This window comes from Bidens hawaiensis, unplaced genomic scaffold, assembly GCF_021521415.1.
Source record: "Bidens hawaiensis isolate Kalapana, Puna unplaced genomic scaffold, B.hawaiensis_p1.1 tig00033927_1, whole genome shotgun sequence".
In the NCBI taxonomy this organism is placed as follows: Eukaryota; Viridiplantae; Streptophyta; class Magnoliopsida; order Asterales; family Asteraceae; genus Bidens; species Bidens hawaiensis.
Genome location: NW_027495855.1, coordinates 175,044 through 194,440, shown reverse-complemented (window position 1 = coordinate 194,440; position 19,397 = coordinate 175,044). Strand labels below are relative to the sequence as shown.

Here is a 19,397-nt window from a genome sequence, read left to right as displayed (position 1 = left end):
TGGTCACACATACGAACAAAAACTCGAAGTGTTTATGGACAACATTGAAACACAAATGATGAGAAGTGAGGTCAAAACAATGAAGGAAGTTGCTATATTCCTCGTGCCAATTCTACAAAAGGATCACTTCTAGTGGGTGCTTTCAACCTTCAAACAGGAGTGATAGAGTTGCTTGACAACAGTGCACATCAGCAAGTACCGGCTGATAAAAAATTTAAAAGGCCAGAGGACAAACATAAAGAAATCAGAAGACTTTTTGAAAAAAGATACAACAAGAATCCTCAAATATTAGTAAACGCTCAACAAACTCTCAACAATATCTATTATAAATTTGTGAAATTCTTAAGTGCTTTTAATTTTTTTAGAGGACCGTCTTTTACATATGTCTTAAGAAAATCAATCACCCCATTGCTGATCAAATCCAAAAGGCTCCAAACACAAGATTAAGTATGGCATGGAGAATAACCGAAAATAGGGTAGATTGTGGAGTTTTTGGCTATAAGACACATGGAGAAATATGATGGGAAGAAACCGTGGACGTGCGGATTTTACAAGGAATGTCCTAAATAAGTGAATCAGCTAAAAAGGTTGAGGTCAAATTATTTGGGCAAAATCCTTCTGTCAGATCTAAGCAAGAAAATAGATAATCTTATCGAGAAGGCACATGAATTTACTGAAAATAACGACAACGCTTTGTCCGGGGGGGAGTTGTTTGAAGAACTCCAAAGAAGGCATCAACTATTTTTACTTCTTTCAAAATATTGTTATCTAGTTTAATCAATGGCCTTATGTAAGTATAAATCAACTAAGATAACATTGTAAATTTATTTTTACCAAAACACACACAAATATTACATGAAAAAAATATTAAAAAAACATTACAAACGCTTATCAAACTCTCAACACATCCGGCCACTAGCCCCTACTCTAATAGTGACTTGAGAAAATCCAACTTCAATTTAATTGAGCAGTTTAGTTCAAGAATTGCCTTTAATAATACTTTGAACTGTTCAAACTCATTCTTCCCTATATCAACCATAAATAAAAGCGCAAGATCTCGGATAATACTAGCATGCATTTTGACAAGAACATTCGTAATAACATCTCTGTAATCCATATTATTGTTAAGCATCACAAACTCATGTGTTAGTTAATCACGACAAGCTTTATTTGCGGCGACCTGCTACACAATCTTAATCTTCAAAGCTTCCTTGACAGATGCTGATTTAGATGATGATGATGATGAGGCATACATTATAACTGATTTTAAGATGTGTGGATATAAGTGTAACAAAATATACAATATATATAGGAAAAGATCACTGACCAAATAGTAGAAAAAGGACAAAAAACAAAATTGAACAGCAGGTTCACGGACCAAAATCATAATAAAAAAAAACAAAATGCTTGAACAACGCTTAAAACTGTACACTCACAGGCGAACATAGAACAGTGTGAGGACGTAGTAATGAGACGCTATTTATACGCTCCTATACGCTTGTAATACGCTAAACCATTTATCGGGTTAAAAAACTAAATTTTAATCTAGTTTTAAACTTAATTACATTTATTACTACTCACCTGCCAAAAATAGGAAAAACATTTTTGTAATGATAGTCTACATCAAATTAATTAAATTAAATTACACTATGTCAACTACCAAAAGATTAAAAAGTATATATACTACGGTTAAGAAATCATAAATGACATTTGTGTGATGATGATAGCCTACATCAAAATTAAATGACATTGAATAACTCTGTCTCAACTACCCACAATTAATAGACTTCCAAATTGTGTCTATATATTTCACATTCGTTCTTGTTATTCAAATCACACCAAAATACTTAAAAACACACAAAAATGTTTTCATGTGATAAAACCGTGAAAAGCATGGTGAAAGCCAAGTTGGATCTTGAGAAAGAAAACGATGAGAAGTTTCTCACCGCCCTTCAATACTCACAAGCCTACATGCTTCGAGAGAAATCCAAAACTCTTGATGCTTATAACGAACTAATGGAGCTACCAAACAGTGAGTTCAAGGAAAAGACTGTTGAGTTCCTGAAACAACAGACTACATGCTACGACTCCGTGTATGGTACTTTGGTTGACACAGTTTCAACAGTGTCAACCAACATGGAGTTCAAGGATGTTGGGCGTGAGATCATCAAGAACAGGGAATGACGGGGGCTGATGAGGTCTGACGATGTTAGCCTTTTGTTTTCTTTTTTTTTTTAAATCTTATCTTGTAAGTTTGCATGGTCTCATGGTCCGTCGCGGGTGACCCGCGTGTTTTAAAATATAAATATATAAAAAGTTTTATCTAAATTCTTGTGATATGCTTGTGATATGATTGTGAAACGCTTGTGTAAAAAATTTGACTATAAAACCCACAATCTAAAACAATGACTAACTCTTTCTATCTAAAACAATCAATTACCTAAACTCTTAAAAACACTTTACTACGAATTCATTTTCGCGGTTGCTGCTGCAATGCTTTGCAAGTTCTGCTATTGTAGCCTGGTGACAAATATGACACTCCCTATAACTCTTCCCAGATCGACTAATGGCTATCTCTTTATTTGATTTAATTCTTTTGTTTGAGCCACGACCCTTGATTCTTATTCCAGTAGGTACACGAACAGATGGTTGTTTAAAACATAAAACAACAGCAAGTCTATCCCTTTTAGATTGACGTACTCTTTCATATGGAGTTAAGTCTGCTTTTTCAATCATCAATTTCATCTCTTACCTAACTTTAATCAATTCATCAATATCTGCAACACAATTATTGATAAGGTATTCACCGACATATTTTATTTCTCTTGAAATCTCTTTGATCTTCCTGTTCAGATCATTACCAAACTCAAAAATTGGAACTGTTCTGATATTTACCGCAACCTCTTTCCTCCATCGATTATTTATATATCCTTTCGGGAATATCTTGAATTGATGCATATTCATGATGTAGAAAATATGCCGACACAACAAACCATATTGTTCAAATCTTTTGCATGAGCATGTTGCAGTAGACTCTTCGCCAAACTCACCGTGCTTCTTAAACACAACCTAAAAATGTAAAAGCTCATGTTAAACGCTTATTAAACTCTTGTTAATTAAATTAAGATTAAGCAACTATAAACTAAAAACGCTTACTAAACGCTCATAATTACCTCCAAATAACCTGGAACATACGCATTAAAATGCATTATTTTACACCTCAAAAAGCCTCCTTCTTCTTCACAAGAACGAAATTGTGAAACACCACCAACAATTTCATTCATTTCATCTTAGACATCATTAAAAATAGATGTTGTATATATCCTAACAACTTCCCTTTAACTTCTGGTTCCTAAATGCGGATACGTGTACCTACTATCATGATCACACCGTCTGTCATTATATCTCTGTAACTCCATACAAAAATCAAAATGGTTGAAAAACTCAACTAATGTTAACTGAGAATTTGTAGCTTGTCCCAAAAAATGGTTTTCGCTTTCTGATCTTGATGTTGTAGGCATCAATCCAGACAAAGGTTCGTCTCTATAAAAAGCAGGTATCCAATCAAATCTAATATCATACATATCAGTAAGCCATTTATTCCTGTCAAGCTCAAACTCAACCATTATAGCCTGCCATTTTTCCTCAAATTAAAAAGGACTAATTGAATCCGTCCACACAATATTACATAGCCTACTCTTAAAATCTTCGTTGTTACATAAATCAGCTCCCACCAGATAACAAAATGTTAAACGCTTATGAAACGCTCATTACCAAAATATAGAATCATGTTACGCTCATAAAACGCTCACATATTAAACATCAAAAAAAAATTATTACCATGAAACTCTTGTAAAACGCTCATTATTTAAGCTTCTTAAAACAAACACAGTTAAAGGTTACCTTGTCAGCAACTTTTTTCATGATATGCCACATAGATAACCTATGCCTTGTATTTGGAAACACATATGCAATAGCTTGCTTCATAGTAGGGTCTTGATCAGTAACAACAACCTTCGGTGCACTACCAAACGACTTAAGTAACATTTGCAATAACCATGTGTACGATTCAATAGTTTCAGAAGCTAATAATCCAGCACCGACAGTCACACTATGACAATGGTTATCAATTGCCGTGAATGGTACAAAAACCATCTTGTACTTGTACAAAAAAAATATATTCATACACACAAACTAATACGCTTGAATATTAAATTAAAACTGTATGGAAATAATTGACTTGTTAGTCTTAAATGTAGCATAAAAAGATATAATATCCCCAAATGCAAGATAATTACTCTTTGAAATCTCATCAGCCCAAAACACACGAATTAACTCACGATTATCATTGACATCATATTCAAAAGAATAATAAGATGAAAATGTTTTCTTCACACACAATCTCTGAACAATCATCTTAGCATCATACTATCCAATATAACAATTCAAACCTTGTTTAAAATTCTTACAATAATCTTTAGTTGCACCTACTCTTTCAAAACCACCGTACTGTGTTCTCATAAGGTTAAACGCTTTAACATGTCCCAGGTTCAAAATAGACAGCCCATAAATAGCTTCCTCTTGGACATGTGTTAACTTGCTCGCAGAACAAACAAAATGCATATCAGAATCTGCTACCATACACCGTCAACAGATTTTAACTGTAGATGTGCTCTACAACCACATCTAATTGTCGGCCTCTTCCTTCTTTTATAATATGACTTGCTTGATTTATTACAATCATCTTTTGAATCATACATTTTGGCTGGCTTGTGACCTTCTTTACAATATGTAAAATAGTTGGTGTTGAGTACACCATCATGCGTGTAAGATCCACCTTTTCGAACCCCAAATCCAGCTTTCTTAGCATATTCACTATAAAAATCAGATGCTTGATCAATTGACGAAAACATCATTCCTTTAACAGGTTTGTAAGAAGAAGCAACTTCAAGAATGATATAAACCCCTTGACCTTCAACCAAAACATTTGAATCATCTACAAAAACATAAAATCAAACGTGTTAACAACAAAAAACCTCATAAAGTAATCCAAACACGATCATATTATAAAGTACATAAACTACACGCTAACATGCTCATATTATAAAATCAACCATTTTAATAATCCTAATATGTACACGCTCATAAAACGCTCATATTCTATAACATTATAATCAGTCCTATTTCAACACGCTAATTATATGCTCATAGTATAAACACCAAAAATCAACCATGTTAAAACACTCCTAATATGAAAACACTCGTAACATGCTCGCAAACTAAACTAATCAATTAACATGTGATTCCCATAGAAACTAACATACAGGTTACTGCCATGATTATAAACATAGTATACATCAAATGTTGATTAGTTCAAGCAGAGCAAAAACTTACATTCACTATCGTCTTCCATTTCAAAACCCTAATTCACAAAATCGATTTAAGAACTGGTTCGTATACTCAATTGATAGTTTTCGGTATAAAAATTGTTTCATAAATAAGAAATTGATTTTGATTAAGCTAAATATCAGGATCGTAACCGTTTATACGCTAATTACCAAATTTAGATTACGAATCAAAAAGACAATCGTACCCTTCTCTCTTAAAAAACACGGAATCTTCTCAACCGCTCGCAACTGAATAGAGGGTGTAGATAGACGCTCCCAAATGTCGCGTACGGTTTTGTACGACAAGCATTAGTATATTCCATCTTTTCTCTATTTTTATAAATCATTTTAAATCAAATAAAATTATTTTTTTAATCACTTAAATATCAATTTAAGATTTGTAGTAGCATTATTATCCAAAAACCTAGTTTTTGCAAACCCAAAATGTTTGTTTAAACTCGTAAAATAGGTATATAAATATATATATATACATAATATTGTCGTAAACTTTATAAATTCGAAACGACAACGTTTATACTAAAATAAAATATACCGGTAACGATAAAATTCCGTAAATATTATTAAATTCAGTATTAAGTAATATTATAATAAAAACCGATAAAATTCGTTAGACATAAATATATATATACCTTAAAAATGTGTAAAGTATATATGTATATAATAACGTATGAACCTTAAAACCGACATTTTATTTCAATTTCTTAGTAATTCTCGTGTATCTTATTATTTTAGCTCGTGAGATTAGATCCTTGGTTTTATATAACGCTGTAAAGCCCCGTTCCCGGCTCCCTACAATGGACGTTGGTTATATTTTAGATCTTTCTTCCCTTGTGTCAGTAATCAACCCTATAGAAGATTCCTGGGTAATGCGTAGCCTACCACAACGTCCCGTACGACCTACTTGACCAACAACTTTCCTTGCTCCAGCCATTCGTATTCTGTAAGGAAACACGAATGTCATCACACAATGAACTATTTAGTAGAAGGATAGTAATGCTAACTGGTAATAACGGTGGCCAGCTGTGACTAGCTGATCACGTTACTCTTCGTGTCCTATACATTTTCCTTGGTAAGTCCACTTGTGCTGGATTCTACTTTAACAGTTAAACAATCAGACATTTCACATAATGAAATATTCCTATCTCTTGTAATTAAGCTAACTTCTTATACTTTCTTTCATTACACATGAAGTTAATCATGTACTTTACCTTTAATTAGTTTGCTTGAGCGGCAAATGGCTTTCTTGAACTGTAATCTTCTTTTTTTTTCTTACGTATGTCCCATTCTTTGTTCGAGTCTAAGCATATAGGATGTTTAATTCTCTCAAACTTATGCTCTGATACCAACTTGTAAGGACCCGTTCCCAGTGCCCTACAATGGACGTTGGATTTACTGATAAACACAGTTCTAAATATCAAAGTTAATTAAAACTTTTGCGGAATATAAAAACTTTCAATAACCTTTCATATCATTTCAAAACTTGTCTTAAACAAACATCTTTTGTCTTTCAAAATAAAACATCCTTCATAAACACATCATAATTCTTCGGATGCTAGCTTCTTAATCTTATGCCATGTGCCCTTCTCAAGCTAGCTGCCTCATTCTACTCATATGCGTTCATACTAAAAGTCAGCTACGCTGAGTGAGTTCTAATTAATGTGATACACTGTGAACCCCATGAATGATGCGTAGGCCAGAAAAATTCTAATGGCCTCAAGTCTAGCCACTGGGGCATAAACTTTAGTGTAATCTAGTCCCTCAACTTGACGAAAACCACGAACTACCAACCGTGCCTTATTTCGAACAATAACCCCGGTGTCGTCTTGTTTGTTTCGGAAAACCCATCTTGTGTCAAGAGCTTTCTTTCCTTCCGGCAGCTTAACCAATCTCCAAACCATCAACTTATCAAACTGATTCAACTCTTCGTGCATAGCATCAACCCAACTGGGTTCCAGAAGTGCCATTTCTACCGTCTTTGGCTCAATTTGAGAAATGAAACAAAAGAACAAACAGCTATTTATGTATCCAGTCTGACTTCTGGTGGACACGCCCATTTCAAGAGAACCTATGACGTTTTCAACTGGATGATTTTTTGGAATTCTTGATGAAATTAACTGATCAGAAACATCACCAGTAAATTGTAAGTTAGACAGGTTCTCATTAACATCAACAAGAGGATTCTTCCATCCAGAGGTCGTCGTACTGTGAGAGTACGAGGTGCCGGCGACATATTCATTTGGAATGACATCGGGAAATAGTGTGCTCCCGAAGATATGACGAATGGAACTCTCCCCCTCAACTGCAGCAATGTCCTCAGGCGAGTTCGGAGAACATTCAGGTTCTGGAGTTTCTTTTGCCTGAGTGTCGATCGCGGGTGAGTCATTAATGATTCAGTGGCATCGTCATCCATAAGCGGAGAGATATGAGATACTGTCTGTGAGTCATCTTTTGCAGTTTCCACTGTAGGAACACTTGAAGGTTCTGTGTTGATGACTGGAAACACATTGAATGGTTTGAAAAGTTCATTATAATTAAATAACCAGTCCGGACCGACACGAGCATCAGTCTCATTTTCTTCCAACCAACGAACTTCATAGGACTCTAGAATCTGCTTGGTTGACTTATTGTAGACTCTTTAAGCTGTATTGCGCGCATAACCAACAAAATAACACTCATCAGCTGTGGCCCCAAATTTTGGAGTAGACTCGAGATTCAGTAGTGTGCAAGGACAACCAAAAACTCTGAAATGCGCAACAGTGGGCTTATGACCATAAACAATCTCATATGAGGTCTTCATCTTAGATTTGTTAATTATCACCCGATTCTGAACATAACAGGCCGTATTAATAGCTTCTACCCAGAAGAACAGAGGTGGTATAGAATCACACAACATAGTCCTCGCCGCCTCGATAAGAGTTCTATTTCTTCTTTCAGCTACACACTTTTTTTTATGGTGTTCGTTGATGGTCGGTTAATTTGTATATGTTTTAGTTCGTTAATTGTTTAGTTTTAACTGTTTATTCTAGAACGATCGATACTTCATACGTGTATTATTGGATATCAGGTCACAGGTGTTAAAGTGCTCAATTTGGACCTGTTGTGACACGGAATGAAGACCCGGGATGTCCAGCACGCAAAACGAGACAGATTATGAGTTTTGCTGGTAACAAGACCCATCGCGGTATGCGATGGGCTTGCTGAAGACCCATCGCGTACCGCGATGGGTGAAAAATAAAATGTTGACTTTTTGGTCAATCGCGGTACGCGATTGACCATAGAAGACCCCGTCGCATACCGCGACGGGAGGTGCAAACGGGAATTTTATGTTATATCTCATTCTTCATCAAAACATAATCCTAACTCCGTTTTTACGAACCAAAGGTGATTCCAGTAGCTCCAAGAGGCGATTTACACCATCATAGCTTGTGCCAAGACCCTCTGCATGATTCATATCACCCGTATAGAAGATTTGATGATGTCTAGGCTTGGCTAATCTCCTAGAATCGCACCCGGGATGTATAGTTTGTAACATTTACAGTTTTTCTCATGTGACTAAGAACACTTGTGTATTATTATTTATGATTGATATATGATTATTGATGTTTGGTATTTCTGTGTGTTTGGTTGGTTTAGGTTTACGTTGGTCTGAACGATCTTTTACCAGTTGCTAGATAATTAGTCATATAACTGTTTGGCTAGATTGAATACGATAAAACATACAATTGCCCCTTAACTGAGTCACACTGGCAAGGACAGTTTGATAACCTGTGTCGTGTGTAAAGTAATTGTTGATGTCTAAGGTTTTGTCTGATTGATCAGTTTTCAGTTAACTGTTAATCATTAATCTGTTAGGTTGCATGAGATAACTGTTGGTTGCTTACTTGGATTCCCGGGTGTGATTTGCTTTGTTAACTGCGTAATACTCGTTTACTTGTTCATTGCTTAGTTCTCTAAATTCAAACTATTGCTTGTGTGATAAGCACTAAAAATCATTCACTTCATAATTAGAAATCTGTTACACGAATACATTGACCACATACTCCTTGTGATACGATACCCTACTTGCTCTAACTATTTAGAATAATTAGGTTTTTGATTGACTCAAATGACGGTCATCAAAATGGCGTCGTTGCCGGGGAGTTTGTGCGCTTAGTGTTTTTCGTGTTAATTGATTTTTGTGTTTATTTTAGTTTTAATTTAATTATGATTTTCAGTTTTAGTTTAAATTTTATTTTTCTGTATTTTACGCGGGTTGTTTTAGTTATGCAGATTACAGGTTTATGCGCACCGCCATTCGGGCCCACAATCTCCGTTAATTTACGAGCCCGAAATTGAGAGGTTAGCTCGGCAGAACCGAGTACAAAACCGAAATTCAGAGATGGAAGATCATAACCAGAACCAGAACCAAAACAATAACCAAAACCAAGATCCACTTCCAAAAAACAAACATGTTTCACCCAGATCACATACCTCCACCACCCAGTTTCAATAACCAGAACAAGCAAAATAACCAAAATCACTCAGCTCGTGCCTCCATAATCCAAAGTCAAAACCGAAACCGAAACAAAGCTGGACCATCCGCTCCAAATAATAACCCCAACCGCCGAGTTTGGATAAATATCGATGATGTTCAACCGAGTATTCCGGCAGAAGGTGAAGATGAGGGGGAAAATAATAATGGAAACGAAGGTTTGGAGATAGATAACAAGGTAGACAGATGGGTTAGAGGTAATCAGGCAGTTGAGCCCGAGAACGAGGGTTTTGAGCAGGAAAATGTGGGTTATGATAATTGGGATGAAGAGGTAGAAGAGCCGGTTAATTGAAGACGGAACCAATTAACGGAAAACGGAAGGGGTTGAGAAGGGTGAACCGGGCGGAACGGCCCGAAAGAGTTCATGGTATTCCAGTTAACCGGGGACGTATGGGAAACCCGGGGGGTCAAGGAGGAATTATATGGCCCCGGTTCATGGTGTTAACAGTCGGTTCAGACTGGCTATCTCAGACGGAGCATCCCCGTTGGTCCCACAGGAACGAGTGCCGGGACAGCAAACTTTCAAGTCCCGGCCATTTTACATAAACATCGTTCCTCATTTCAACGGGATGGCTTTGGAAGACCCGTATTCGCACTTGACCGATTTTTCGGCTATTTGCGGGTCAAAGACAAAGCAAAACTCTGGTTAAATTCGCTGCCGATGCACAGTATCAGAAATTGGGCCGAGATGCAGCAAGTTTTTCTAAACGAGTTCTATTCACAGTCAAAGACTACTGAGGCCTGTTCAGACATTCACAATTTTTCACAGTTATCTGGTGAGTTATTTCATGAAGCCTTTACCAGGTATAAAGACATGATCAGAAAATGCCCACATCACCAAATCAAACTGTGGGAACAGGTAAAGTGCTTTGTTGATGGGTTGACATACGAGGACTGAAAACATCTTATGGCCTCGTGTAATGGTCAGTTGCTGAATTAGCCTGAGGAAGATGATTGGAACTTTCTAGAGTTTATGTGTGAAGATTCGAAATCTGAAGAAGAAGCCGAACGACGAAGACGGGGTACTTCATCCAGGTCAGTTAAGTCAGTCACGAGTGAATCTGAGAGAATTGCTAAATTAGAGCGTGAGCTGGCTGGTATAAAAAAGGGTAAAAAGAAAGAAGTCAGGAAAGTCGGTGTTAAATTCCCGGTTTGTGATGATTGTGGTGAACTCGGGCATAAGGCAGAAAATTGCCCCGAGTTTTATGATGACGAGGAGGATGATACCGATGAAGTCAATTATGCTTACGGGGATTCCAAAGGCCAAGGGTTCAATTCGAACACATATCACCCGGGCCTGAGGAACCACCCGAATTTTCGTTACGGGAACGCGTCTTCTCAGTTGAACCCGAACTTTCAGGGATCGAGCCAGAACAGATCGCAGGGTAATTACCGCCAGAGCGGTTATCAGTAGGGTTCGAGTAATCAGAATCGGGGGTATAACAGAGAGTGTAACTGGGGCGGATATTCTTCGGGTAATCAAGAACAGCAGAAAGGGTCCTCGGGTAATTCGGATGAGTCAGTACACTCGAAGTTGGACGCGTTGTTGAAAGTCATGACTGATCATAAAACCAAAACGAAACAACAGTTCGAGTTGCGGGATAAGTCGTCAGAGGCAATGATGAAGCAAATTGGGCAGCTCGCTGCAGATATGGCTAAGTTACAGAAGAACGCAGGCCAACTTTCGAGCGACACCACAGTCAACCCGAACCACTACAGCTCGAGTTCGAAGAAGCACGTCAACCAGATAACTGGTTTACGTAGTGGTAAGAAATATGATAATAAGGTTGGGGTTCCACCACCATTGGTTGAGGGGGTGGTGGAAGAAATTGAGGAAACTCTCGTCAGTGATGACGAGCTGGAGCCGATTGAATTAAATAAACCTAACAAAAGTGAAACTAAAAATAACAAATCGGTTCCAAAGGATGACACCAATAACTCTAAGGATAAGGAAAAGGTGAAAACTGTTCCATATCACGATGCTTTGTTGGCGCCATCAAAGGGGAAGATGGCATCAAAATGAGGCCCGCAACAAGAAGAAATGTGAGAAACATTTAAACAAGTTAAAATTAACATTCCTCTTTTAGATGCCATTAAACAAATTCCAGTCTATGCTAAGTATTTAAAAGAATTGTGCACACATAATAGGAGTCATAAAATTCCTAAACAGATTGATTTTACGGATAATGTGAGTGCAATTCTTCTGGGTGCTCTTCCACCCAAGCTACAAGATCCAGAAATGCCAATTATACCCACTCAAGTGGGTGATTTTAAAATGACTCGGGCGCTTCTAGATCTTAGAGCTAGCATCAGTATTCTCCCGGGCAGTCTATACAACCAGTACAATTTTGGACCGCTTCGTGCGGCTGCCACCACTGTTGTCTTGGCTGACCAAACACCGAAACTACCTCGAGGAATATTGACTGGCGTTATCGTCAAGTTTGAAGACTTTTACTTTCCAGTTGACTTTTTGGTCCTCGATTATGTTTCGGGTGAAAGAACCAAACAGCCTACGGTTATCCTCGGTACACCATTCTTGGATACTGCAAATGCCAACATTAATTGTAGAAATGATACTGTTGACATGGCTTTCGGTAACCATAATCTGAGAATTAATGTTTTCACACGTGGAGATAATTCTCCGGTCGATGACGAGTGCTTCATGGCCGATGTCATTGACGAGTGCATCCCGCTATACGACTCTGTCGTCAACTTGGATGGCACAGCGGAGACGTATTTTTTGTTTGACAGGTTACAGGTGGAGACAGACATGTTGCTGGAAGAAGAGGAAAAACAGATGGAGATCGCAGCCGTGTGAGGAGACCGTCCACCATGTTCAGTTCAGGTGGAACCGCTTCCCGATAAGATTGATACGGGGTTGAAACCGTTAATGCTGGAAGCACCGAAAGTCGAGCTGAAAGAGCTCCCAAAGCATTTAAAATACGCTTTTCTTGGTAAGAATAATACATTGCCTGTTATTATTGCTTCTAACTTATCTTTTGAACAGGAAAAGGCTTTGATGGAGGTGCTGGTTGCGAATAAAGAAGCAATCGGGTGGACGATAGCGGATCTGAAGGGAATCAGTCCCTCAATTGTGATTCAAAAAATTTTAACAAATTCGGCTGTCAAACCTACACACGATGCTCAGCAGAGGTTGAACCCGAACATGAGGGAAGTGGTGAAGAAGGAAGTGCTGAAGTGGTTAGATGTTGGCATTATCTTTGCCATATCAGACAGCACGTGGGTGATCCCGACACAGAAAGTACCGAAAAAGGCGGGCATCCAAGTCGTCAAGGACGACTCAGGTAACGAGGTTGCCACCCGGCCGGTAACCGGGTGGCGCATTTGTATTTATTATCGTAAATTGAACATGGCAACATCAAAAGATCACTTTTCGCTTCCGTTTATCGATCAAATTGTTGAAAAGCTATCTGGTAAAATTTTTTATTGCTTTTTAGATGGGTATTCCGGGTATAACCAGATAGCTATTCATCCTGAAGAACAGGAAAAGACTACGTTTACGTGCCCGTATGGCACATTCGCATTTATGCGAATGGCATTCGGGTTATGTAATTCCCCCGCCACCTTTCAGAGGAGCATGAAGAGTATCTTTTCAGATATGGTGGGGGAGTCTTTGGAAATTTTCATGGATGATTTTTTGATTTTCGGCACGTCTTTCAAGTCATGTTTAAACCAACTCGAAAGTGTTTTGAAAAGATGTGTCGAAACGAACTTGGTTCTGAGTTGGGAAAAGAGCCATTTTATGGTCCATGAGGGAATTGTTTTGGGCCATGTCGTTTCGAGTCGGGGGATCGAGGTGGGCCGGGCTAAGGTCCAAGTCATTTCTACTCTATCTCATCCCACCAATGTCATAGGCATTAGATCATTTGTGGGCATGCCGGGTTTTATAGATGGTTTATTAAGGGTTTTAGTGATATTACCAAACCCTTCTGTAATTTATTTCTTATGGATGCCCCGTTTGACTTTAATGATGGATGTCCTAAGGCTTTTGACATTTTGAAACTAAAATTAGTGGAAGCCCCGATTTTGCATTCACCTGATTGGAGTTTACCTTTTGAAATAATGTGTGATACAAGTGATTATGCAGTCGGGGCTGTTTCCGGTCAACGGGTTGACAAGAAACCCGTTGCTATATACTATGCAAGTAAAACCCTCTCGGATGCTCAATTGAATTATACCACAACCGAGAAGGAGTTGCTAGCAGTAGTATATGCTCTAGATAAATTCCGGTCTTATATTTGGGGTAGTAAAGTTATTATATATTCTGACCATTCTGCTGTCAGGTACCTAATGGACAAAAAGGATGCACAACCGAGGCATATCAGATGGGTTTTGTTGTTGTAGGAATTTGATCTAGGGATTCGAGACAAGAAAGGGAGTGAAACAGTTGTTGCAGATCACTTGTCCCGAATTATGGTGGAAAACGGGAACACTAATGGGCCCATTAACGAGTCCTTCCCAGATGAGCATATTCTAGCAGTTTCACAAAATCCCTGGTTTGCTCATATTGTTAATTTTAAAGTTGCAGGTGAATTACAAGAGCATTGGCCAAGGAGAAAGAAGAAATAGTTGATGTCCCAAGCTAAACAGTACATCTAGGATTACACGGATTTGTTTAAAATTGGTGCAGATAAGATGATCAGAAGATGCATACCCGAGGAGGATGTCAGATCAGTGTTGAAACACGCACATTCGTCTGCGTGTGGTGGTCATTTTAGTGGCTAGAAAACCGCTCGAAAAGTTTTAACGAGTGATTTCTTTTGGCCTTCAGTGTTTAAGGATGCTCACGAGTTCGCAACACACTGTTTAAAGTGTCAACAACTCGGGAGTATTTCTTTGCAGAACGAGATGCCCTTGAACCCGATACTAGTTGTTGACATTTTTGATGTATGGGGGATCAATTTCTTGGGCCCGTTTCCAAACTCACACGGTAAGTTGTATATCCTAGTGGCCGTCGATCACGTTTCTAAGTGGTTTGAAGCGATAGCCACTAGGACAAATAATCACATAGTCATTTGCAATTTCGTTCAAAGTAATATTTTTTTCGAGGTTTGGCGTCCCCCGAACCATCACAAGTGATGGGGGATCTCATTTTAAGAATTTTAAATTCTGGAAATTGCTTAAACGATATGGTGTTGATCATAGGATTGCAACTCCTTACCATCCACAAACGAGTGGATGACTTGAGGTTTCCAATAGGCAAATTAAACAAATTTTACAGAAAACTATTCGGGCGGACCGAAAGGATTGGTCAACTAAGTTGACCGATGCCTTATGGGCCTACCGAACCGCTTATAAAATGTCAATTGGAACCACTCCTTATAGACTTGTGTATGGAAAGGATTGCCATTTACCGGTTGAAATTGCACAAAGGGCGTTTTGGGCTACTAAACAGGTTAATATGGATTATGATGATGCAGGTAAAACGAGAAAATTGGCTTTGTGCAAGATCGAGGAGTTGAGAGACGAGGCATACGATTGTGCGTCCTCTTACAAGGCAAAAATGAAGAAAGTTCATGATGCAAATATCCGGTTGAAGAATTTTGAAGTTGGTCAACGAGTGTGGTTGTATAACACGAGGATGAAACTCTTCCCGGGTAAGTTGAAAAGTAAGTGGACAGGCCCGTATTTGATTGTAAGGGTCGGAAATCATGGTCAGTATGAGATTGAAGAACTTGAAGATCATTTGAGGCAAGTGGTAAATGGCTATAGACTGAAGCTATATTTGGAGATGAAAGACATACACGAGCTGGATGAGGAATCGATGAATTTTATTGTAACTTCACCGGTGTATGAAGATAACTAAGTTCGAGGCATGGTCGAGCTGTAGACTTTAAATTCAGCGCTTACGGGAGGCAACCCGGGGTTTGTAGTCTGTCCAGTTTATTTTTATTTTATTGAGTCTTGTACGTAGTGTCGTCTCAAGTTTTGTGCAGTAAACGCCAAGTGTGGGGAAGCTCGTTGAAGAGTCGGAAAATAGAGAAGTTCGGTAAACATTGGTTAGAGTGCACGGTTCTCCAGGTATGTAAACGTGTTTGGAGTTTTGAACGGGTTCAGGGTGATGTCGGGATGCCAAATGGGCGTTTCTTAAATATTTTGGTTCTGTAATAGAGCCCATCGCGTATCGCGATGGGATTGTTACCTCCTCCATCGCGTATCGCAATGGAGTTTGACTTCTGGCATCTGTGACGTCATCGCGATACGCGATGACGTCACAAACACCCTCATCGCGATACGCGATGGGGTGAAACCCTAATTGAAAACCAATTGGGTGGCGATACGCGCTCGCCACCCATTTGACCCATCGCATATCGCGATGGGTCATTTTTGACCCGATTAGTTTATATTTAAACCCCTTCTTCTTCTTCTTCTTTCCCCCGTCTTCTCCTCTTCCCTCTTTCTTCTTCTCCGGCGTTCCCAACAACCCACAGTCACACCCACTGCCACCATCTCCACTCACCTTCCTCGTCTCGCCGTCCACCACCCTTTCACAGTCACCATTCTCACCATTACCCACCACACAACAACAAATCCCACCACCACCGACACCGCCACTCCACCGTCGCCGTCCATTCACTGCCATAACCACAGACCACCTCCTACCACCATCTCACCATACCCGTCTATCACCGACACTTCATGTTCTTCTCTTTCGTTTACGATCCGACATCGAGTTAAGTGTTTAATATTATTTCATTTGTGTCGGTTTAATAAGTTTATGTCGAGTTAGTAGTTCGACATCTTGCGGGATGGTTAGGTCTATGATATCAAATTAAGGAGTTGGGTCAGTTGTTATTTGGGTTAGTTGAACTTGGAAGTTTGGTTTAGAAGTTTCGGTTAGTTGTTAGTTTGTTTAAAAGTTTGTTGGGTTTATTGGGTGTGTCGGGACATTGGTTCGGGTTAGTTATTGAGTTGACGACTTAAGACTGTTCATTGTGACGAGTCGGGTTTTGATGTTCACATTTAAAAATCATTATTTTATTATAAAATTAATGATAGTGTTTGTTTGATATTAAATGATTTATGTGAACGTATTTTCAAAAATATTTTATTAATACTTCAAAACCAAAATCGAAATATCATTTGTTTGCTGTGCACGTTTTTCGAGACTGTTCATTTGTGTGTTAGCTAGTTCGAGTCAATGGTCTGTTTTGTGTCTTGTCTTGTTTATTAGAATTTGTTTGTGTATAGCGTATGTTTGTCAAATGTTGAGTCGCGTTTGATTGTGTTTTTGTTAATCGAGTCTCAGGGCCGCCTTGCTAGTTTGGTATTAATGAGTTTGATTGGTTAATAGATTATCCGCCCGTACTCAATCTCGATTCGGGCGGGTTAATCTGGTTTTTAGAAATACGCACAGGGTGTCCCCGAATTTTTCATCTTTATTTATTTTTATTTTTAATATTTTATTAATATTTTAATAATATTTTATTATGTGGGACGACCGCGACCGAAATGACATACGGTTATCGCCACATCGACCGTTGATATATCTAATTTGCTTGATTGATTTTGCAGATATGGCTGATGAACCAGCGTCTTCACGGCGCAAGAGGCTGTGGACTGACCCTCGAGTCATCCGCTACGATAGCGATGAGGTCCAGATTGTCGCTGGCATCGAGCCAGCGGATATTATAGGAGATGGACGTATACCTCATCAAGTTCTTCGATTCTACTTGACATCAGATGAGTATACGAGATTACAGCAGATTCGACAAATGCAGCTACTTCACCACCGTTCGTTTGACTGGACATTGTTGTGCGAGTTGGAGATTGACATCCAGGTATGTGCACTATTGATAGGTCCATGGGCAGCTGTGCTTGCGTGTGACTCGATTCCGTATGTTGAGCTCACACGTGAGTTTTACTCGACCTTTGACTTTGCACCCACGGAATTCAGTGAGCCATACGCGGTATCATTCTCACTGGGACAGCAACTGTACGAGATGTCCGTCCCAGATTGCACTGTGACCACTGGATGTTATACAGCCGAAGAGGTTCAGGCGTCTGACTTCCTGCAGAGTATACGTGGTCACACGACACATACTCAGGCGCCCCGTGAGCACTGGCTCACGGAGACCCAGCTCGGCCAGTATTGGGCGGAGATCGCCGATGGGGCCCACTCCAGTGCTGTTGTGGAGTCGTCTATCGTTTCATGTACTCTCGTCAGCCGACATTCGAGCCAAGAAAAGTACAGCAACTTAGATCTGTTGTGCTTATATTCTATCATTGGTCAGCGACCGGCCAATGTGGCGATGATCCTGCTCACGTCATTCGCTAAGGGTAGCAGACTACAGGGATCCTCGGCACGCTTACCCTTACGGCCTTATATTACGAGGATCACCGAGCGACATGGTGTATTTGAGCGCTATCCAACCAGATATTTTATGTTGGGGGCAGCCACAGGCGTTTTCGAACTATTGGAGTCCCGTCGGGCCGGAATCGTTGAGGAGCATGACCCATTAGCTTTAGTCCCCGTCCGACAGGGTCCACGGCACCACCCCTAAAGGGATCGGAGGCTGCAGTTTCTTTACAAAGAGGTATTCCGACACGTAGGCAGTGTGGTCCGACTCCACACATCATGCTACCGCAGCAGCAGCATCCACTCTGACAGTATCATCTTCTTCACGCCAGCCGCAGCAGCCAGTCACACTACAGGTGATATATCAGCGGCAGTCGGAGATACAGAAGGAGCAGGTAGCACAGCGGGCCCGTTATGATGATTACTTTTGTTTATTATTTACTACTTACCAGGTACCGCTCTCAGACTCACTAACTATTACAGAGGAGCAGCCTGTGGATCCGCAGGACGAGGCAGCTGATGATCCACCAGCACAGTAGCTTTTTGGTTACCTTTTTTCACTTTATTTTGTTTTTGTTAGTATCATGTTCTGTATTATATGATATTATATTTTGGGGATTCATGTATGGGTACCTGGTCGGTTGTTTATGTTTATATATCTTTTGATTGCTGCTGTGTTTGATTTATATGTATAGTTTGTTGTAATAGAACTATATGGGTGTTGTTCACTATAAACCCTCACGAGACCCCACTCGTCCTCCCGGGCTACCGGGGGGTTTACAGGGCTTGTTGCATACGCTAAATGCAATCGTGATTCCTACGAAAGTGAATTACGTCTTTTAACGTTTTTAATTAATTTAACAGGATTTCTTATGAAACCACTTAATTTGGCATTGTAATTGTTTTAATAAAATTAACAAATACTCATTTTAATAACTCTTAAAAGACCTATTTCTTACACTTGTGAGAAGCCTGCTTCTACACATCTCGAGATTTTGCAGGTCGATTGTCAGTTTGGTAATTGGATGAGACGAGATTATACGAGTGTTTCTGAGAGTTCACGAGCCGACTGGTCCTTCTCCAGTCCCGTTGATATTAGGTGATTTCAGTTTCATAATTTATTTTGTTTTTATTACTT

General features: G+C 39.2%; 1 protein-coding gene across 1 annotated transcript; it reads right to left on the bottom strand.

The window, feature by feature from the left end:
- Nucleotides 1–2,748: 2,748 nt before the first annotated feature.
- On the bottom strand, nt 2,749–4,155 carry LOC143585637 (protein FAR1-RELATED SEQUENCE 5-like). The gene is made up of 4 exons (XM_077067390.1): nt 3,904–4,155; nt 3,377–3,632; nt 3,174–3,289; nt 2,749–3,069 (listed from the first exon to the last, which is right to left on the bottom strand). The coding sequence occupies exons 1-4, from the start codon at nt 4,153–4,155 to the stop codon at nt 2,749–2,751; spliced, it is 945 nt and encodes a 314-aa protein (XP_076923505.1).
- Between the last annotated feature and the right edge of the window lie 15,242 nt (nt 4,156–19,397).

What these genes read in the sequence shown, in the direction of transcription:
- LOC143585637 (XM_077067390.1), bottom strand. Translation starts at nt 4,155, where the DNA reads ATGGTTTTTGTACCATTCACGGCAATTGATAACCATTGTCATAGTGTG. An exon ending in TGAAAAAAGTTGCTGACAAG is followed by an intron (nt 3,633 to 3,903) that starts GTAACCTTTAAC and finishes GAAAAATGGCAG; the next exon opens with GCTATAATGGTTGAGTTTGA. An exon ending in ATGTTCCAGGTTATTTGGAG is followed by an intron (nt 3,070 to 3,173) that starts GTAATTATGAGC and finishes TTACATTTTTAG; the next exon opens with GTTGTGTTTAAGAAGCACGG.